Source organism: Acinonyx jubatus, chromosome C2, assembly GCF_027475565.1.
Source record: "Acinonyx jubatus isolate Ajub_Pintada_27869175 chromosome C2, VMU_Ajub_asm_v1.0, whole genome shotgun sequence".
NCBI lineage: Eukaryota > Metazoa > Chordata > Mammalia > Carnivora > Felidae > Acinonyx > Acinonyx jubatus.
In genome coordinates this window covers 104,615,604-104,638,371 of record NC_069384.1, presented here as the reverse complement: position 1 = coordinate 104,638,371, position 22,768 = coordinate 104,615,604, and the positions used below count along the sequence as shown (strand labels likewise).

General features: G+C 38.3%; 1 protein-coding gene across 1 annotated transcript in view; it reads left to right on the top strand.

Moving 5' to 3' along the window:
- The first annotated feature begins 7,344 nt into the window (after positions 1–7,344).
- Positions 7,345–22,768, top strand: part of GFM1 (G elongation factor mitochondrial 1) — a 46,171-nt gene continuing 30,747 nt past the window's right edge. Inside the window, exons 1-8 of the mRNA XM_015066011.3 lie at positions 7,345–7,574; positions 8,808–8,960; positions 10,517–10,649; positions 11,087–11,291; positions 13,708–13,824; positions 17,070–17,220; positions 20,978–21,135; positions 21,709–21,793. Of these exons, the coding sequence (XP_014921497.1) occupies positions 7,485–7,574; positions 8,808–8,960; positions 10,517–10,649; positions 11,087–11,291; positions 13,708–13,824; positions 17,070–17,220; positions 20,978–21,135; positions 21,709–21,793 (1,092 nt within the window). The 5' untranslated portion in view covers positions 7,345–7,484. The remainder of the gene's footprint in view (positions 7,575–8,807; positions 8,961–10,516; positions 10,650–11,086; positions 11,292–13,707; positions 13,825–17,069; positions 17,221–20,977; positions 21,136–21,708; positions 21,794–22,768) is intronic.

Below are 22,768 nucleotides of genomic sequence, written 5' to 3'. Positions count from 1 at the left end.
CTGATTTTTAAAGCTGATTTTGCTTTCTCAGTTATCTTCCTATTGGTTATGTGTTCTTTTATATGTTCCAGATTGAATTTAGAACTAGTTTTGTCATATGTATTAATTATAAGAAAGTAAAATGGTAAAAAAAATAGTCTTGGTTTTCACTAATAATACTGCAGTGATGTTAATAAAGATAAAATTATTTAAATCAAATTTTATGTGTTATGTAGCCAGCTAGCTTAAAGATTTAAAAAAAAATAAAGCAAAGCACCCTAGTACTGTTTTATGAGAAATTAGTTATTATTTTGATAAATTACATGAAAAATAATCAATTCTGAATTTCAAGGGATTTAAAATTGCTAATATATATGAGTTTTAGGCTTATAATTTCTTTTATAGTATATTCTTTTTTGTTCTAGATTACATTTTTAACATTCATCAGACTTTATATTGACCTTTCTCTTTAACTTATTAAGGTAGCATATTTCTGCTCTTCTTTCCTACAAACAGCTTAATCTGTCTCCACAGTTAACATTCTAAAGTTGGAGTGTCCTTGGAGAAACTCTACTCAGCCTTTTGTGACATTTAGAAAAATGCATTTGGTATTCTGTAAACTTGAATGATTGATTGTCTCAAAATTTCTTAGACAGGAGATTGTGTGTTTGAGCAAGGTACTTAGTAAATCAGTTGTTCTCTTTTATACCATTTAAAAATTCAGCTTTAGCTCTTATGAGAATATAAAATCTTAACTCTTAAGTTCTGTTTCAAGGGGGGAAAAAAAGAACAGAAAATCCACTATCACTTCATAATCTTAACATCTTGTTTTTTTTAACTTTGGAAGTAGACCTATGTGATTGTGCTTATGCTCTCCTGATTGTCTGTATTATATCAGTCAGGGTGTTTCATACTTTTAATTAGTTACCAAAATAAGATGCATACATGTCAATTCATTTTTATAACAAAAAGTGGGTGTGTATTAAAGATGTTAACATTCTCCTGTTAGGCGTAATTTAGTGTACTAATAATATAACATATTGGGAAGTTGTCATAAGGCATAAATTTGAAATAACACTTTTGCATAAATTCAGTTGATAGAACAAAATCCCAATAGAATCGACACTGTAATTATTCTCCTTCTGCCTAAATCTTACATTGGTGATAACTTTAATCATTATATTCAAGTATGAAAACACATTTTAATAAATATATTAAAACAGTATAACTTTTATACATCATATAGCAATTAGAGCATCCATAGCTATTTTTTTCCTCCCAATTTGTTTACCATAGAAAGTAAATAAAAATTAAATTATATATTTCTTCTTATGCCACAGTGCTTCATAAGGGGCCACTTGTAAAAATATGTGACATATGGAGATTAAATGTCAATTCTTTATGTTCACATGATGCTGAAATTGCTTCTTTTCAGAATTATTTTTACTATATACTGCTGAGGCCAACCAGTATAGGAAGGAAGGCTCTCTGTAGCTTGTAGTTCATATTATTTTTTCTTTGGGGATGACAATTGATCGTTCTGGAACCCTGGATCTTTTGGGAATGGAAAGATAGTAACTATTTGGTGAATGTGGCCTTGACAATAAGGCCAAGTTGCTTACTTAGGCTCCTTGCCACATTAGAGTTTTTCCTGGTACCTGGCAGTCTCAGTAATAGGTTTTCATTACTCTGCCTTCATGACTCCATTATCCTTTATTACAGGGCAGGGCAGGAGCACACTGGAATCAGATGGTGCCCTAAATGTGGCAATATGATGGTATTTGGAGATCTTGCTTTGGGGAGGTGACTAAGTCATGAGGGTACAGACTCATGAATAGGATTAGTGCTTTTATAACAGAGACTACAGAGAGCTCCCTTTCCCTTTCTATTAATTACAGTTTCTATAAGCCAATATATTGTTTATGGTATTCTTTTAATGTTTATTTGTTTTTGAGAGAGAGAGAGACCGAGTGCCATCAGGAGAGGGGCAGAGAGAGGGAGACACAGAATTGGAAGCAGGCTCCGGGCTCTGTCTGTGCTGTCAGCACAGATCCTGACATGGGGCTTGAACTTGTGAACTGCGAGAGATCATGACCTGAGCTGAAGTCAGACACTCAATGAACCGAGCCACCTGGGCACCCCGACTGTTTATGATATTTTTATCATAGCAGCCTGAATGGACCAAGACAGTGGTCTTAGGCTGATTGGGCTAGGGCAAATTGGAAATTCTACTGAAGTGTGACCAAGACCCTGACTGCAGTGTATTAGGACTTTCAATTTGGTAATAATGTTCATATCTGAGACCTCTTGAGAACCCTCTGTCCCTGATTACGTGGATCTTGCAGTAAATTCGCGTTCTGATGATCTCTTAGTCCCCAGTGTTATGCTTATTGTCTCTTGGGGTTTGGGGATTCTGATCAGACTTTGGTGTCCTCTCGTGAATTTGACTTTAAACACCATCTCCTATCTTCTACTTGCCCACCATCTTATATTATTTGTCTGTGAAAACTTTCCCCAGTCTTGTCAGTTGCATGAGAAGTTTGCTTTGGGAGAGACCTTCTATCCACCCATGTTGCCTTCTAACCATGTTTCTCAGGTCAGTAGTCATGTGGTTTAACATTAGGGTTAAAGCCTGAGACAAACATAGCAGTGTTTTACATTTGATAGAACACCAGGCAGTTTTTCATGGGTTTGTCACCTAATAGACTTGTACTACCTCCTGGCATAATTTAGGAGAGAATTGTAATGGCCATTCTGGGGAACTTGGAAATAAACAAGACTTGCACTTGAGAGGCACCTTGAAGAACAATATCAAAGAAACAAAACCTCAGGAGAGCCTTTGTGTTATTTCTCTACAGGAGACCGCTTTCTTTATGTAGAAGACTGGCCATCTTTTATTTCCATACTTCAGAGCTTTGTATGGCTTATATTTAAACTTTATCCTGTATTGAAGAGGGAAGGTAATTAGCTTTTACAGGAATACTTTCATATTTAGATTATTAATTAAACAAGGAAACTATTAGACTGAGGCTTTAATGCTTTAGTAGTACATGTAAGCAAACCAAAACAAACCTATAATGCCTCAAAGTTAAGAAATTGAAACCTAAAGACATCTAATCATAGCCAACTAGGCTTTCCCATATAAGGCAACCAGTTAAACTACAGCCAAACAAATAATTGCTTTATAAATAATAAATATAAATAGATAATAATAAATAATATAAATATGAATAAATAATATATAAATAATATAAATAATTTGCCTCTTCTCTATAAGTCTCCCTTAGCTCTAATTAGTGGAGACCTTCTAACCACTTCCTGTTTGGCCACTGCCTAATACCAATAGATTATTGTTCAACCTTGATGAGGGAGCATAAGGCAAGCTGACAGTCCGCAAACACCCCACCCCCATCCCCAGGTGGGATATGTGTGATACTGCTTTGCTAGAGGGAAAACAACCTTAGCTTGACAATAGCTAGGCCTCCAGTATCCTGTGAGTTTTCTTTAGCAGATGAAAATCTCACTGGAAACTTCCCCTGGACTTTACCTCCCCCCAACTCCATGGTATAAAACCAGTCTCTCTTCATGGTCCCAGGGCAGCTCTTTCTGCCCAAGGGACCTGTCCCCATGCTTTAAATAAAATCATCTTTTTGCACCAAAGATGTCTTCAAGATTTCTTTCTTGGTTGTCAGCTCTGGACCCCACAAATCCGTCTATCACCCCCAAAAAACCTCATCAAACCTCACATTTTTTTAAAGATTTTTAATTTTTTAAAGTAATCTCTACACCCAATGTAGGGCTCAAACCTACAACGCCAAGCTCAAGAGTTGCTTGCTCTACCGCTGAGTCAGCCAGGTGCCCCTCAAACTCAAAATTTTTAATATGCCATCTGGCTCACCATTTTTTCTGCTTCTCTCCCTATTTTTTCCTCCCACTTGAAAATTTTTAAAGATGAATTAAAAAAAAAGTCATTTTGTCATATATGCAATCTAGGAATATCTACTCCAAATAAAAAATCTAAAATGTCTAAGAGAAAAAAGCTTATAAACTATTTGTGCTGCTTTTGCATAAAAATATGGACAGTGTAAGTAATAGCTTTTGTTAAATATATTTTGTTAGTATGATTAAAGATAAAAGAGGAGCTTTTAAATATGATTTAATGAGGGGTGCCTTGGTAGCTCAGTTGGTTAAGCCTCCAACGTCAGCTCATGTCATGATCTCACGGTCCGTGAGTTTGATCCCCACGTTGGGCTCTGTGCTGACAGCTTGGAGCCTGGAGCCTGCTTCATATTCTCTGTCTCCCTCTCTCTCTGACCCTCCCCCATTCATGTTCTATCTCTGTCTCAAAACTAACTAAACATTGAGAAAGATTTAAATATGATTTAATGATTATGAATATAAAGTTTATAAAATGTTTTTTTTAAAAGATTTATGAAATATTTCTGATAAGTGGATGGATCTGGGTGAATGAATGGCTATTTAAAATCAACTATATGTCTTCTTCCAGTTTTTATTATATAAAATTAATGCTAATAAAATCTCCTAGTTTATATAAAACTAAGGTTGAACTTCTCATTTAAAGTTTACAAATTTCTGGGGCACCTGGGTGGCTCAGTTGGTTAAGGTTCCAACTTCAGCTCAGGTCGTGATCTCACGGTTCCTGAGTTCAAGCCCCAGGTCAGGCTCTTTGCGGACAGCTCAGAGCCTAGAGCCTGTTCCAGATTCTGTGTCTCCCTCTTTCGCTGCCCCCCACCCCGCCCCCCCACTCATACTCTGTGTGTCTCTCAAAAAAAAAAACCAAAACAACTTTACAAATTTCCTGTGTTGGTCTTATGGGTCAAGTATAAGTTACCATTGACTCCATTAAGATTACAAAATATAAAATGATGTTTAAACAAAATTGTAACACAGATGTCTTCTAAGGGGAGGGGGGGTTTAATCTTATAAGATTATGATAATACTATCAATTATAAGGACTGAATGTGTTAGTTAAAAATGTAATTTTTCAGATCCCCAGTTAACTTTTCCAGACCTAAGAAAAAATTAAATTAATTCTTGGATGAAACTTGGACAATTTCTAAGTAAAAATGGATACAAGGTTTTGGTCACTAGAGATAGTTTCAATTTTATTATACATTATAAAATGACTATGAATTAACAGTGTGGAAATGCTTTGGATGATATTGTATATATGTATTTTGCCACTTTAAAACTTAATCTATAATATGTACTCATAAAAATTTAGCTAGACAGCTCTTGGTTTTCTGCCTTTCAGTTTTCTCTTTGGAGTAGAGAAAAGTTGATTACTTTGGTTAAAAATGCTTAATTAAGTATATTTGGTATAATAATTACAGAAAAATGAATATATATGTATACACACAAGATAATGAGCATGAATTTTTACTTAAAGAAACTATTAAAGTTTAATTTTATTATAATTTTCATAATTATGTATTTAATTTATATATTAAACAAATACATATAAAGGTTTATAAAGACTAAATTTTTGAAAGTCCATAAAAAATGTTTTAAAGTTATGTTCAACGTTAATGGATTTATTCCTCAAATCTGCTTACAAATCCTTTATTGCAAATTAATACATGGATGATTTACAAAAAGTAAATTTGAAATTCATCATTGAGATTTTGGTTTTTCTTTTCTTGGCTCTTGTAATTTGATTTCTGTTTATTTGTTCTCATTCACACATTCATTTAACAAATACTTGTGGAGCACCTAACACATGCTAAGGGATACAGCAATTAACAAAACCAAATCACTCTGCTTATGGAACTTATTCCCATTGGGAGAGTCAGACAATAAACAGGTATAGGAAGGAAGGAAAATGAAACAGCATCGGAAGATAGTAAGGGAGGAGCCCTCTGTTTTAGAAGAGTTCCTTACGGAACACCTCATTGATAAGGCTATTTCTTTTTTAATTTTTTTTCAACGTTTTTTATTTATTTTTGGGACAGAGAGAGACAGAGCATGAACGGGGGAGGGGCAGAGAGAGAGGGAGACACAGAATCGGAAACAGGCTCCAGGCTCCGAGCCATCAGCCCAAAGCCTGACACGGGGCTCGAACTCACAGACCACGAGATCGTGACCTGGCTGAAGTCGGACGCTTAACCGACTGCGCCACCCAGGCGCCCCTGATAAGGCTATTTGAACAGAGAGAAGAAAATAAAGGAAAAAGCTACTACACTATTTAGGGAAGAGCAAAGTCTGGTCATATGAGGACCAGCAAGGAGGCCAATGTGGCTGGAGCAAAACCAGCAAGGGAAATACTGCCATGTTAGCCTGGCTGCTCAAGCAGGGCCCTTGGCAGCACTTTCTCTGAGGGGAAGGGGAAACCATTGCAGATTTTTGTTTTTAATTATGAAAAATTTTGAACCTACAAGTAGAAATAACAGGAGCAATGAACTCACTGGAGTATTTTCATCAGAGAAATGACATGGTCTGGCTTAAAAGGAGCCCTCTAGTCAGTGTTGAGAATAGACTGAACTGCCTTGGGGCAGAAGCAGTGAGATCCTTTAGGAAATCTGTTATACAGCAATTCGGTTGAGAGATGGCAGTGTTGAGAGGTGGGGAGACAAGGTCAGGTTCTAGACCTAGTTTTGAAGGTGGTGCCTATAGAATAAACTGACAGATTACACCAGAGCTGTCAGTGGTGTCGAAGTGACTAACATTTTTGGTCAGGGCAACTCGAATGGAGTTTCCATTCACGAGATAAAGACTGCAGAAGATTTTGGGAGGAAGAGCAGAAGCTCTGTTTTAGACATACAGAGTGTGAGATACTCCTAAGACATCCAAGTGGAATCGTCAAAGATGCGGTCTTCCATAAGTAGTGAACATGTAACATTTAACATCAAACAATGAACTTCTTGAAATGAGAAAAAAAAACAAACAATTTGTTTGTAATTGTAATTGATAGTTAATTTTTCCACGTTCTTTTCAGGTCATGTCTTACAGGTCTTTTTTTTTTTTTTTTTTTTTTTTTGTATTTGTAATGACATAGATAATAATTTTGCATTTTTTTCCACTTAAAATTGTTACAAACATTTCTCCACATTGCTATCTTGGTGGGGCTGTTCAAGCAGGACCTTCTAGGCACTTTGATGGAGGGGAATCTATTTCAGATTTTTTTGAAGTTATGAAAAATTTCAAATCTACACAAGAGACATGACAGCAACAATGAATACGCAAAACAACCATGTTTCAAAGGTTTCATCCTTCCGGGAGCCTGCAAATGTTTGGTTAGCTGGTCAAAGCGACGACACTTTCTCTTCCAAGTCTACAGAGGGCGCCCAGGTGTTGGAAGGCGCTGTTCGGCTCTGAAGTCCGGAAGCCTCTCTTTCCCTTCCTCTCGCCTCCCTAGCGTCCTTCGCCCCGGATGCGCTCTGCCGGCGCTGATTGTCGGCGTGACTTTGAACGCTTCCAGTTGCGGAGCTGGTTGCTGAGCAGACCCAGAGCCACCGGACCTTTACACCAGTTCTGCGCTCGCCTCAATGAGGTTGCTGGGAGCAGCCGTCGCCGCGGCTCTGGGGCGTGGGCCGCTCCCGCGGGTCCCCGCCAGCCTGGGATGGCAGGGGAAGCAGGTACTAGAGCCCGACGAGGCGAGACCGAACCAGGGACTGCGGAGGGAGTTTGCTCTTTCTCCAGGGCTAGGGAACAGTGATTTCTTCCCTGGGACCTCCTGACAGCTCCGGAAAGGAGCTGTCGTGCCTCAGTGCTGAAAAGCCTTTCGATACCGGCACATGTTCTCGTTCGTGAGCTGCGTCTCAGTACCTTGGGAGAGTGGACAAGGCCACCGATTATGGTTAAGCCTCTTTTTGGTATACCTTAAAGAGAAGTGACTGGAGTGAAGGTCAGACCAGCTGAAAAATTAGTGTGCTCAGGGTTCGAACTCCGGGCTTCTGACTGATCATCTAGTGCTCTTTTCACTGCACAGTGTCCTTGGGCTGGGTTATTTGATTTGGCGTTCAAACTTCCCGGTACTTTTCTTTGCATTTCTGTCTTTTGCGGAGGTTGCAGAATGGAGTAGGATTGGGTAGGACCTGAGCCTTTACTACTATGCAAACATCGTTTGCTTTCCTTGCTGATATTCATGGAATTTTGTCTAAGTGTCCACCAGAAACCATTTAGTATTTGCCCACCTTTTCTAAGGTCTCCTGTTTTCCTTTCCTCAGAAGTGCTGCAGTACATTTTGGATATGCAGTCCTATAGATAGAGGCTTATATTGTGTCCTGATTCCATAAAATGCAGGATTCTCCCTTACCCTCACCCCCACCATAATAAAGTTTTTGAAGAGTGATTGTTTTTGTACAGAAGGAATTGGAAATTTTTTCGTAGGCTACCTTGGAGACTGCAAACATCCTTGCTAGCTGTGGACTACACTACAGTAAGGGAGAAGGAGGAAAAAATGAAAGTAAAATTTAAACTAAAAACTATTTCTTATTAAAGTACTTGTTGGAAATTGTCTTTCTGGTTTTATCAGCCCCAGCGTATAATTTCAAACCTGTAACATTTGGAAAAGTATCTATCCCCTTTTATTTAATTAATTAGCTTCTTTGATACCTGTATATCTTTTCAGATTTATTTATTGTTAAGAATGTGTGTATTCTTTCTGTCTTCTCTTGTAGTTTCTCCTTTGGTTACAAGAGTCATAGGTTGAGGCGTTCATTCCTTCTCTTGCCTTTCCAAGCTATCTCAAATGATGTTTGGTGTCCATTGAGATACATTGGTAGAAAGATACCAACCAACCAAATTCTAATTGCCCATTGTTATCTCTTACAGAAAGCGCGTTGATACAAGCTCTCTTATTTTTTCAGGTTAATTGGAAAGTCTGCCGATGGTGTTCATCAGGGGTGATTCCTAATGAAAAGATACGAAATATTGGAATCTCAGCTCACATTGATTCGGGGAAAACTACATTAACAGAACGAGTGCTTTACTACACTGGCAGAATTGCAAAGATGCATGAGGTATGTGGTTCATGGTTGATTCCAGGTTAGCGAGAGCTTGGTTTTAATTATTTGGTCGTTACGATTTAATAAACATTACAAAACCTGAAAGATTAAATGAATGGTAACAGTGGACCTTTAGTCAGAGACCTGCCACAAACGGGATAGTTCATACTGGCTTGCAGTGTGGTTGTGCGGAATCCTCCTAGAGACCATCACTGTGTAGATTCTCAGTAAATTGTCTTTTAGGAATGTTAAGTCTACACCTGCAACTAATGTAACATCGTTAATTATACTTCAATTAAAAAGTCATGTGATGTATTAAGCCGCTGTTAAAGTAGTATTTACATAATTTTTAATGTTATGGAGAGATGTTTATAAAGTGGAAAAACACTTTAAAACTGTATGTAGTATGATGTTTATAGTTACAAAATACACGTGTCAAAAAAAATTTTTTTTTTGATTTTGTGGAGCAGTGGTGAGTGCTTTGGGCTCAGATTTAGGGAGTCCAGCGGTGGCAAACTGGACCCGGGGCTCAGCATGGAGCAGGTGAAGGTGCAGGTTGCTGTGGCTGTGGCCCAGGAGCCGCTGTGGAGGATGCAGGACAAGTGCTTCCGGAAGTGCATCTGGAAGCCAGGGGCTCCCTGGACAGTTGGGAGCAGAAGTGCATTGCCACCACATGGACTCCTGGAACACCGTGTCCGAGCCCTGCAACTCACAGCTGCAGCGGGAAGACTCTGCACCAGCCCCCACCCCCCTCGTTTCCATAAATGCCCTTTGTGAGGCAGGGGCCCCCTTGTGCTTTCTGCCTGCCTGCTGTGAGGATGAGGCCTGTGCCCCCACACATGGGATGCAGCTCCCCTCCCACCTGCCAACGAGTGGGGCTTGGGGCTTGGCGGGGGGCGGAGGGTGGCCCTTGGGACTTCTCAAAGTGCTGGCAGCCCAACAGCACTTCCCCTGGTGTGCCCAGGCTCACCTGCTGCCTTGGGCATAGAATCCACATTTGGATCTGGAGGCGTGGTCAGGCCCCACCTCAGCTGTGACCTGATGGTGGGCAGACAGATACATTACTGAGAGAGAGGGGAAAAGAAAAGAAAAGAAAACGATTTTTTGTAACTTTAAAGTCTCCTGAAGAAATGACCGTAACATTGAATAACTTTCCATTTCTTCAGAGGAATCTCATCTTGTTAAATCACAAGTACGTGGAAAGCTCAATCCTTCCCACCTAGGACTCAAAATCCACATGTAGTAGAGCAGGGAAAAATCTGTTCTCTGAACTTCTGCTCATGGACTACCACAAGCCTGGTGGGCAGGAACAGTGTGAAGGAAACAAGGTTGGCTCTAAGACTGAGGTGATTGCTCTATGTTAGTAGTGCTGAGAATAACAATGAAAAGAGAGGTAGTAAATAGAGGGCAAAACCTGGACTCACTCTTCTATTTCACAAGACATGGTTTGGTGATAGCCTTCTCGGAAAATTGCATCAGTTAACTGTGTGTGTTCTAGTTCCTTCTCAGTAAAGATTTCTCTCCTTGGGATGCAGGGACAGGGAAATCTGAATTGCTGTGTTTGTGTTTAGGTGAAAGGTAAAGATGGAGTTGGTGCTGTCATGGATTCCATGGAACTAGAGAGACAAAGAGGAATCACTATTCAGTCAGCAGCCACCTATACCATGTGGAAAGATGTCAATATCAACATTATTGATACTCCTGGTGAGTTGAATTCTTGGTTTTATTGCAGCTTGTTTTGACAAAAGCACATTTAGTTCTTTATTATGACCCAGCTTATTTTTGAGTGTCAAATAATACTCAAAAGTGTGACTGTGAATTCCTGTTAGAGAAATCTGACTTGGGACCTAGAGCACTTCATCCTTATGTGGTTCCCTTGAAAAATAGTACAAATAAACTGTGAGCAGGAAGGTTCTTGCTTGTTACAAGCTGTAGCTGATTTAAAGGTGCCCCGTGCCCTAGTAGTTTTTTGAAGAGTTGGGTCCCTGGACCTTATGGTTAGTAAATGGTATGGTGGTTGAAAAAATCCACATTTTAATTAGAAGGCTTATGTCCTGAGCAGAGATATAAAAACGTATAATTGTGCATGTTATAAAAATTCATACTGCTCTTTAAGACCTCACACACTTTGTCTCATTTAGGACACGTGGACTTCACAATAGAAGTTGAAAGGGCCCTGAGAGTGTTGGATGGTGCAGTCCTTGTTCTCTGTGCTGTTGGAGGGGTGCAGTGCCAGACCATGACTGTTAATCGTCAGATGAAGCGCTATAATGTTCCATTTCTAACTTTCATTAACAAATTGGACCGAACGGGCTCCAACCCAGCCAGGGCCCTGCAGCAAATGAGGTACTGAGCCTTAGAACAGGAGGGGCTGGGATGATCTGGATAAGAAAGTTTACGTCCAGAAGGACAATTAATTCAGTGTCATTAAGCTTTATTCCTAATTTTTTTTTCTCTAAAAAATATATTTATGTGAGTCACTTAGTAAAAGAAACACTGAAGTCAGGGGTGCCTGGGTGGCTCAGTCAGTTAAGCATCTGACTTCAGCTCAGGTCATGATCTTCAGCTCAGGTCATGGTTCAGGAGTTCAAGCCCTGTGTTGGGCTCTGTGCTGGCTCAAAGCCTGGGGACTGCTTCAGATTCTGTGTCTTCCTCTCTGACCCTCCCCCACTTATACTCTTTCTCTGTCTTTCTCAAAAATAAATAAAACATTTTTTAAAAACTTAAAGAAAGATTGATGTCAATAGTTTGTTTTGTGGTTGTAATCTCATCAACTGCCTTCTCTGTAAAATGGGGAAAATATGACTTAAACTGTAGGGAGGTTTAAGGTGAGTTCAGAAAACAATCTGGCAATTCACTGTTTTGCTGTGATTAGAGAAGTAATCTAGAGTAGATTTTGAAAGTACTTTATATATTTAGACAAACCTAGAAAATCATCACCTATTTTAACCTTTACATGAGGAATTTTAATTAACATCCATAAATAGTATGGCATATAGTCCCTTGGGTTCATATGGTAACATATTTGCTAAGACAAGAGTAACACTTCCTTTCTGTAGCAGATGTAACTTAGTAGTAGTTGTAGCATTGTACCTTTTGCCCAATACTGTATATTTCACATAGCCTTTGAAAAGAGTTGAAGTTTCACTTTGCACTTTTTGTAGACGTGTAAATGTAGCTGCCAAGTTCCTAGCTACAATTCACATGGCAGAGCTGATGAAAATAGACAGTCAAGTTTGTAGTAGTAGAGAGACAAAGAATGATGTGTCTGGTGACAAGATCGGTATTGAGGAACTTCCAAGTGACAGCATTGCTGTGTGTGCCTGATGGAAGTGATTGTATTTGGGAATATGAACATGAAATTCTTCTTTATTGGGTATTTGTAATATTTTCCTGGCAAAACAAAGTGTTTTCCGTTTTTGTCCTTATTACTTCTATTTTACTTGTGCTTGGCAAGAGATGGACTGTTTCCACCAAGTCTTTGTCTGAATTCCAGGAAAATTCTCTTTTAGCATTTGACTACTGCGGTTCTTTTTCTGCTCTACTCCCTTTTATCTGCATTCTGTATCTCTCATTAAACAGATGTTAGAAATTCTAACATCTGTTCTTCTGGTTCCGGTGTCCATGTATTAACTTTTCTACCGTACATTCTCCTACATCTTTTTCTCTTCTCATTTTGGATTGGGTTATGAGAGAATTCTTGAGGTCAGTCTTCCAGATCATAAATCTGATAGTCATGTGTGTCCCTTCTGTTATTTAGCCTGTTGTTTTTCTTTTTCTGCAATTGTGTAATTAATTTCCATAATCCTTCTCTTTTATCGCAACATCTTTATTAGATAGGAATGATTACTTCTCAGGTCTTTACATTTTCTTTTCTTTTAGTAACTCTCTCCTTGGAATTTAGTACTGGTTTTTGAGCTCACACCTCTCTTTTAAGTTATTGGTAACCTTCAAATATTTGGTGATTCTTAGTTACCTATCCATAGCTATACATGGGAGCCTAGAGTGTAGACTTAACAATGGTAGCTAGAGCGTATTTCTTCTTGAGTGAGAATTCCTGCTACTGAATCCCTTCAGTGATCATGTCTGATAAAGGGTACAACCTAGGGGCGCCTGGGTGGCTCAGTCGGTTAAGCGTCCGACTTCAGCTCAGGTCACGATCTCGTGGTCCGCGAGTTTGAGCCCCGCGTCGGGCTCTGGGCTGATGGCTCAGAGCCTGGAGCCTGCTTCCGATTCTGTGTCTCCCTCTCTCTCTGCCCCTCCTCCGTTCATGCTGTGTCTCTCTCTGTCTCAAAAATAAATAAACGTTAAAAAAAAATAATTAAAAAAAAAAAAAAAAAAGGGTACAACCTAACGGTGTCTGATTTTTAACACACACGCTCAGAGGTCTCCTGTAAGAATTTCCTCTTCAGCTAGTTATAGTCTGCTTGCTAAAGTCAGCTGGTCTAAGAATGAGAGTTGGGCAAGGTGATCCCACTTCCCACTATGCTTTAATTTTCTGACCAACCACCATTGACTTGTTCTTCCCCCTTCTGTTTTTAATCCAGAGTATTCTGGGGGTCTGATGGGAAAACACTTATTTTAGAGTTCTTTTGTTGCCTAAATAGGGTTTTGGCTTTCTGAGCTTGATGAGTTTGGCTGTTCCCAACTGTTTTATATCTTCCCTCCCAGTTCCACAACATCTGCCATTGATGTATTTTTGTTGTTTCAAAGGGATTTAGGGAGAAAAAAATGAAGTAAACTATGTATTTTTACTTTTCAGGTCTAAACTGAGTCATAATGCAGCATTTGTGCAGATACCCATTGGTTTGGAGGGTGATTTTAAAGGTGTAATAGATCTTATTGAGGAACGAGCCATTTACTTTGATGGAGACTTTGGGTAAGTTAGAAACATGTTACTAAAATCTTACATTTTAAAAAGCATCAAAGAAAAGGAAAAGGATGAGTTCTTTAAACATAGAGAAAACATCTTTTTAAAATGTGGCTGGAGGACTATACTTCAAAATGACTTTGTTTTAATGCCTTTAATCCTAGTTGCTTCCCATTTTGCTTAGTATTTATTCCAAGGGAGAGCATGTTACTTTTTGGGTAATTTGTATCATGTTGTGACATGCATGGTATGATAAAAGGAGGCATTCAGCTCCAGCTAGTAATAGATCTCTTTTTCTACTTGTTCATTTTTGTTCATTCATTCTGCAGAGTTTTATGGAGCAGCTGCTATGTCCTGGGTATTGTGATAAAATCTGGGAAGAATACATGGATCATAAGTGCTCTACCTACTTTATGAGATTATAAAGATAAAAGGATAATATGTAAAAGCAGTTAAAAATAGTACAAATGTGGTTTGGGTAGTATAAGAAGCAAATTGGTAATTTTTTGACCTGGTACTTGGTCCATCAGTCACCTTTTGAGTGGCCTCTGCATACACAAAACACTGTAATTTCCCAGTGGCTATCAAACTTTGACATTCAGGAAAATCACCTGAAAGTTGTTAAAGCACATTCGTCGATCCACCTCCAGAAGATTCTTATTCAGTAGATCTAGGGTGGAGCCTGGAATTTGCATTTCTAGAAAGCTCCCAGGTGCTGCTGCCATTGTAGATCTACAGACCACACTTTGAGTGGCACTGTTTTGGACAATGTGGGAAATCATAAACTACCCTTCCTTATGAGGAGTGGCCCCCCGTAGCCTGGCAGTTTCTCCAAACATAATTCCTGAGAGGTTTTCCTTCTCTGCTGTGAAACTGGGATTGCTAGGCTGGCAGGTGGGTGAAGGGTGTTGTGATCAGTTAACTATCATTTGTCCTCATCAGCTGTCTTATAGGCAGAGAAAGAATATAGGCGGTTCTCTCACTTTTTGTGTGACCATCTATTTCTTAGGATGTGAGGTCAAGAGAACAGAGATATTTTAATAAAGTTTATTCAGTGCTGTGTCCCCAGCCCTAGAACTTCCTAGTACATAAGTATTCAAAACATATTTGTAAATGAATGAATAAATCCACTTTCCCAGAATTACCAGGGCACACATTTGTCTTCTAAAGTAGAGGCTCTTAAACTTTGTTGTATGCTCCCACCACAGATGAAATTTCTTAACATACCTGGACCCTCTCCCAGCCCTAGACCACTGGGTATGTAAATTTTGAAAACCCTCCACAGATGATTCTGACCTGAAAGAGTAAGAACCAGGGAGCTTGACGGGAAAGATGAAATTACGATCTGAAGGCTGTGAAGACCATTCTTTAGGATAGTAAGAATTATAGTCTGACTATTTGCAGTTGACTTCTTTTATTTTTTTTAGGAACATGCTTTCTGAAAAGCTTACTTTTTTGAAATTAGTTTCCATTTTTAAAGAAATACTTTGAAAGTCTTTGAGACTGACGTTTTTAAACATCAAGTATATCCATTTCTCAGTTGTGTATATTTTATTTGTGAGTCTTACCTATTCATCCCCTAGAGGAGTGGAGAACCTGGGGTAAAGGTTGAAGAGTTTGTCATATTTACTAACCTTTTTTTTACTGTAAATTAATGTATTCTGTGTTAATATTCTGTAATTGGGTTTGTTAATAATAGAAAGAGAGGTCTCTATTCCTGCTTGTTAGTGACTACAATGTTCTGGTTAATTTGGTTAATAGAATTTTCAAGAGTCATATGAGCTTTGGAGTCAGATTGGCTTTGAATCTTGGCTCTTACATTTACTAGTAGTACAACCTTTGTGTAACTTTTAAAGTTAGTCTTTACATTTCATTTTAATGCAAATATATCAGAGTTCTTTCTCATCTAAAAAAATTTTAGCCATTAGGGTTCATCTTTTTCATTGGTGCTTATTATTTTTTTAATTTAATTTTATTTTTTTAATATGAAATTTATTGTCAAATTGGTTTCCATACAACACCCAGTGCTCATCCCAAAAGGTGCCCTCCTCAATACCCACCCACCCCCCCCCCCACCCCCCATCAACCCTCAGTTTGTTCTCAGTTTTTAAGAGTCCCTTATGCTTTGGCTCTCTCCCGCTCTAACCTCTTTTTTTTTTTTTCCTTCCCCTCCCCCATAGACTTCTGTTAAGTTTCTCAGGATCCACATAAGAGTGAAAACATATGGTATCTGTCTTTCTCTGTATGACTTATTTCACTTAGCATAACACTCTCCAGTTCCATCCACATTGCTACAAAGGGCCATATTTCATTCTTTCTCATTGCCACGTAGTATTCCATTGTGTATATAAACCACAATTTCTTTATCCATTCATCAGTTGATGGACATTTAGGCTCTTTCCATAATTTAGCTATTGTTGAGAGTGCTGCTGTAAACATTGGGGTACAAGTGCCCCTATGCATCAGCACTCCTGTATCTCTTGGGTAAATTCCTAGCAGTGCTATTGCTGGGTCACAGGGTAGATCTATTTTTAATTTTTTGAGGAACCTCCACACTGTTTTCCAGAGTGGCTGCGCCAGTTTGCATTCCCACCAACAGTGCAAGAGGGTTCCCATTTCTCCACATGCTCTCCAGCATCTATAGTCTCCTGATTTGTTCATTTTAGTCACTCTGACTGGAGTGAGGTGATATCTGAGTGTGGTTTTAATTTGTATTTCCCTGATGAGGAGCGATGTTGAGCATCTTTTCATGTGCCTGTTGGCCATCTGGATGTCTTCTTTAGAAAAGTGTCTATTCATGTTTTCTGCCCATTTCTTCACTGGATTATTTGTTTTTTGGGTGTGGAGTTTGGTGAGCTCTTTATAGATTTTGGATACTAGCCCTTTGTCCGATATGTCATTTGCAAATATCTTTTCCCATTCCGTTGGTTGCCTTTTAGTTTTGTTGATTGTTTCCTTTGCTGTGCAGAAGCTTTTTATCTTCATGAGGTCCCAGTAGTTCATTTTTGCTTTTAATTCCCTTGCCCTTGGGGATGTGTCAAGTAAGAAATTGCTGCGGCTGAGGTCAGAGAGGTTTTTTCCTGCTTTCTCCTCTAGGGTTTTGATGGTTTCCTGTCTCACATTCAGGTCCTTTATCCATTTTGAGTTTGTTTTTGTGAATGGTGTAAGAAAGTGGTCTAATTTCATTTTTCTGGTGCTTTTTATTTTTAATTGAATATCCTTAAAATAGCAACACAAAGCATTTCTTTTCTTAGTCAAATTGTTCGATATGAGGAAATTCCAGCAGAATTCAGGGCAGCAGCAGCTGACCACCGGCAAGAGCTGATTGAATGTGTTGCCAATTCAGATGAGCAGCTTGGTGAGATGTTCCTGGAAGAAAAAATCCCCTCAATTTCTGATTTAAAGGCAAGTGCTCTCAAAATAAGTCTTACATTAACCAGAAAAAGCGGTGGGGTTTTTTGTTGTTTGTTTTTTGTGGGAAAAAGACATGATGCTTTTATGCATGGCTTTTATTAATGAAATCTGAGCAAATTTATTTAACATTGTTGATTTTTTTTCGAAAAATACTTGGCTGTGACATATAACTCTTTTTTTTAAAGTAAGTAGTTCTGTAACATCTTAAAATGGGAAAGCAGTTACAGTTTGTTCTAGGAAAAAAAAAGATATTTAAACATCCAACCTCTTGGGTATACCTTAAGAAAGAGGAAGATAAATATAGAAGCGTTATAGCAATAAAGACAGATTAAGAGACAAGGCTGTTAAATGTTTGCAGACTAAATGTTGATACGTGTAGTATTGTACTATTTAGAAGGGCTGTATAGATTTCTTCGCTTGATCAATTCTATAAAAATAAGATATCTGTCTGAGACTGGTATTTATTTTTTGAATAGACAGTTTTTCCACAGGAGACGTACACATGGTCAATAAGCAACCAAAAAGATGCTCAGCATCAGTAATCATTAGGGAAAGCAAATCAGAACCATAATGATATTTCACTTTATCTATGAGGATGGCTATTTAAAAAAAAAAAACCAAAAACCCAGAATCAATTTTTTTCTGTTAATGTTCTTTTCTTTCTTTTTTTTTTTTTTAATGTTTTTATTTTTGAGAGAAAGACAGTGCGAGTGGGGGAGGGGCAGAGAGAGAGGGAGACAGAATCCAAAGCAGGCTCCAGGCTTTGAGCTGTCAGCACAGGGTCTGATGCGGGGCTCAAACTCACAAACGGCGAGATCTTGACCTGAGCCAAAGTCGGACACTTAATCCACTGAGCCACCCAGGCATTCCTGTTATTTTCTGGTAAATAAAATATTTTCAGGCATCCCTGTTATTTTCTGGTAAATAAAATATTTTCAGGCATCCCTAGTTATTTTCTGTAAAATGACCAGTATTGGCAGGGATGTGGAGAAATTGAAACTCTTGTGCATTGCTAGTGGGAATGTAAGGTGATGCAGTCACTGTAGAGAAAGTATAGCCGTTGTTTGAAAAGAAATTAAACCTAGAACTACCATATGATCCAGGAATTCCACTTCTGGGTAATATCCAAAATAACTGAAAGCAGGGACTCAAACAGGTATTTGTACACCTGTGTTGATAACAGCACTATTCACAATAGCAAAAACCGGGAAACAATCCAAATGCTTAGCAGTGGATGAATGGATAAACAAAATGAGTATGTACATGCAATGGAGTATTATTCAGCCTTAAAAAGGAATGAGATTCTGATACACATTATAGCATGGATGAACTATGAAGACATGCCAAATGATACAAACTAGACACAAAAAGACAAATATTGTATGATTCCACTTACATGAGGTACCCAGAATAGTCATAATTCCTAGAGACAGAAGTAGTGGTTACCAGGGGCAGTGGTAGAGGGGTGCATTAAGGAATGGAGAGTTTAATGGGTCAGAGTTTCAATTTGAGATGATGAAAAAGTTCTGGAGATGGATAGAAGTGGAGGTGGCATAGCAGTGTAAATGTACTTAATGCTACTGAGCTATAAACTGAAAAATGATTAAAATGATAAATTCTATGTTTATTTTACCATTAAAAAAACATCCATTTTACCAAACCACATGGTACACTTAGCAGAGATCAGGTAAATAATGATTGTGTGTAAGACCTTGTACTCATGGGGGTTATAGTAGATCAGAAGCACAAGGGAAGAACCCTATTGAATCTGAGGATGCTTTAATATATCTCATAACTTGAGTCCTTTAGCATTCACAAACTATGTAGGAAGGTATAGGTCAAGCATTGTGTCCTGAGAACCACAGCGCAGAGTTAGGATTTTATCTATTACTGGGGTTGTGTCAGATCCCCAAGACCATTCCCTGGTTCAGTGATTCATGAGGATCACCCAGGGTTCTCAACACATTATCATACTCATGACTATGATTTAATACAGTGAAAGGATACAAGTCAGAGTCGGCAAAGGGTAAAGGCACATGAGGTAAAGTCCAGAAGAAACCACGTGTAAGCTTCCAAGAGTCCTTTCCCAGTGGAGTCATGGCGGGGCAGGCCACATTCCTCCAGCAGTGAGCGGTGACCTCACCTGTGAAATCCCAGCTACTGGAAACTCAGTGCCCTGGGTGTTATGAAGGGCTGGTCACAGACATCCTCTGCCTAGTGTGTACCCATATTCTAGACTCCCAGAGGAAAGCAGGTGTTCAGCATTACACCACACTGTGCAAACAGTGTAGGCCCAGCAAACCATTCATGGTTCTTGGAATGCTGGGAACCCTCCTGAAATCCAGGTTCCCAGACACCTTCTAGGGGGCCAGCCTTGCAAACAGGCTTTTCTAAGCCTAGTCGTTTCAGGGCTGCTCGGTTTACTGTTTTCTGCATAGGATACATGGGTATACTTTACTTTCTGTATTATTGGATATATTATTAGGGACAGTGGAAAGGCAATAACTTTCAAGTGTGCACGTGATTCTTATGAAAACAAGGGAAATTTTTGGAAAAATAAACCTCTTGTTAAATCTACCACCCTCAAGTTTTTCTCTATTCAATTAAACTAAACGTGGTAAGATTCTTTTACGTCCCTACTTGCATATGAGAGAGGGGCAAAAAGTCTGAGTTGTGATCATGTGGCATAGGGATAATCTAAGCCGTTAGTAAGGTAGCCATTTGTGGATCCTAGCAACAGCAAAAACAAGCTTTTGTGATAATTTCATACAGCAATTTCTTTCTTGTTATGCATATTTTCCCCTATTTTATACTCCCTTTATCGTATGCAGCTGTTATGCTACTGTTCACTGTGGTTTGTTTGGAAATTGTGATTGTACATGTTTCTTGGAGTAGCTAGTTTTCTATTTTTTCATGAGGACTGAGAAAGACTTGTACACTGGCTCCGTATTTCTGCTGTGGCGGCTTGTGGCTACAGCACTGCTGTTGACCTCTTCCGGCTGCTAAGACCTACAGCTCCTCAGAGGCCTGCTTAGCTGGGAGGGCCACCTGGGGCATACAGCTGGGACACATTAATAGTGCTTGCAATAGAGTGGGGTATGACCTGGAGGTTGTTATTTTAGAGCCTGTTACAATCATGGTCCTTAATTTGTGAGTGATTTGTACTCCTTGGCTTCCTGTATGTATGTTATATTTTAAAAAAGAAAACAAATCTGTTAATTAAACGTTTTTTAATAGATGCTGTTTTTCATTGTTTTAAACATTTAAAAACATACAAAAGTATACAGTAAAGAAAAAATCTCGCATGTGATTCCCATTTGCCTAGTTCTCTGCCTCTTCCTGATAACAGGTTACCAGTTAATAGATTGTGGTGTATCTTCCCAGAGATTGTGTGTTTTACTTTTCCTTATGTTTTACATAATTGTTAGCATACTGTTTACACAATTCTGTGTGTGTGTGCCTCTTTTTTTATGTGTATGTATGTATTTTTGGTCATATTGAAAATTAGTGACACTGCAAGAGTGTCAAAAGTGCTTATACAGTGAATCGCTTCCTAGCCCTGAAAAAGGAACTGATTTTTTTTTCTTGTATTTTGACCTTAAGTTATAGAGGACCTGATTCTAGTCTGCACAATAGCCTGTACTCCAATGAGTACCAGTTCATTTTATTCACTTGTTGGTTTGTAATTAATTTGAAATACAAAACTTTTTTTAAGATTAATAATTATTAATTTTTTTTTCTTTTGTAGCGTGCAATCCGAAGAGCTACTCTAAATAGGTCATTTACTCCTGTCTTTTTGGGAAGCGCTTTGAAGAACAAGGGAGTTCAGCCCCTTCTAGATGCTGTTTTAGAATACCTCCCAAATCCATCTGAAGTCCAAAATTATGCTATTCTCAATCAGGACGAGTAAGTCTTGGAAATTGAATCTTAGTTTATACACAAATATTTTAACACATACTATGAAAGAATTTAAGAGTGGTTCTTTTGATTAAGTTGTGTTTGTGTTTTTTTCCCTGTAATTTACTAAAATCAATCGCCCATTTCTATTTGGATAACACTTTTGACATCTAGAAAAATATTATACCACTTTCCATATCATATTCTGTGAGTTAGAAAGAAGTATGGTTTATTATCTACCAAGGTTTGCATCATTAGTAAATTTTTTCATTTGGGACCAGCTGGTTTTGGTCATACCCCCCAAAAAAAGCTTTGCGAAACAAACTTTTTAAAGGTCTCATTGATTATTTTTCTTTTCTTAAACTGGCACTTCTGTGTTTTTAGTCTACTCTGGTCCTGTCACAATGTAGTAATTAAGCCCTGAGAAGTTATTCTTACTCATCTCTTTCAGTGAAATTTCAGTTATGGGAGGTACAAATGTTTAGCATGCATGTGCTTTTGCCCAGGTAATACTCTGATGAAACAAATTGATATACAAGAAATATCAAATACTGCATCTCACAGATTTACATTTCTTTTAAGTGACTCAAAAGAGAAAAACAAAATCTTCATGAACTCTGAAAGAAACAGTTCCCACCCGTTTGTAGGCCTGGCTTTTAAACTGGAGGTAAGTGGCTTTCTAATGTATTTAACTGCTATATGTAGAAATATTCTTTTAAGGTTTTCTTCCTATTACAAAATGACTATGAAAGATTTGGTTACAGATTGCTCTGCTAAAAGCCCCCCCCCCCCCCCCCGCCTTCCATACAGCCTCTTTAAAAGGAAGTTACTGTACACAGCCCATGCTTAAGGGGGGAGGAATTATGCTCTACCCCCTTGAGGAAACAGTATCCACTGTCAGTTATGTGGGTGTTGTCTTCTTTCCCCCATTTATATTTTTATTCAGTCATTCCTTTATATCAGTATGGCCTCATGGATATTTATTGTGAGATACAATGAATAGTACGTTATTTATTTTGTTGCCCAGGTTTGGCCATTGGAGCTCTTTCGGTTGCTCCTGTGTTCTTTCAAATACTTCCTGACTTTGTGACACTATAGGATCCTCCATGCTTATCATGTGTACTCCCTGTCCCAGCTCTAGAATCAACCATTTCTCTAGGTGCTTTGGTTCTTTTTAATCAAGAATGATATTAGAAACCAAGATTTGAGTATGGGGGTGTACTTTTTGTTAGGGTGTCATTGCTTCTATTCATATGTTGTAAGTGGAGAAAAAAGGTAGATAAGTTCGAAGTGTTAAGAGTGGTTATTTCTGTAATGGGATTATATTTTGGAGACGTTTTCTTAGTTTTCATTTAAAAATTTTTACAATACACTTCTTGTAAAAGAAAAAGATAATTTTAAATTAAAAAGTACAAATAACATTGCAGTGACAATTTTTATGTGTAAAGCTTTTAAAAATATATATATGTAAGAATGTCTTCTTAGGATTCCTAGAATGGTGATTACTGAATTAAAGGAATGAATGCTTTCTTGCCAGATTCCTGTCATACTCTCAGAGTAATGTATTATTTCAGTGCATCTTTATCAGCATTGAGTATTATTTATTTATTTTAAGAATTTTTTTAAATGTTTATTTTTGAGA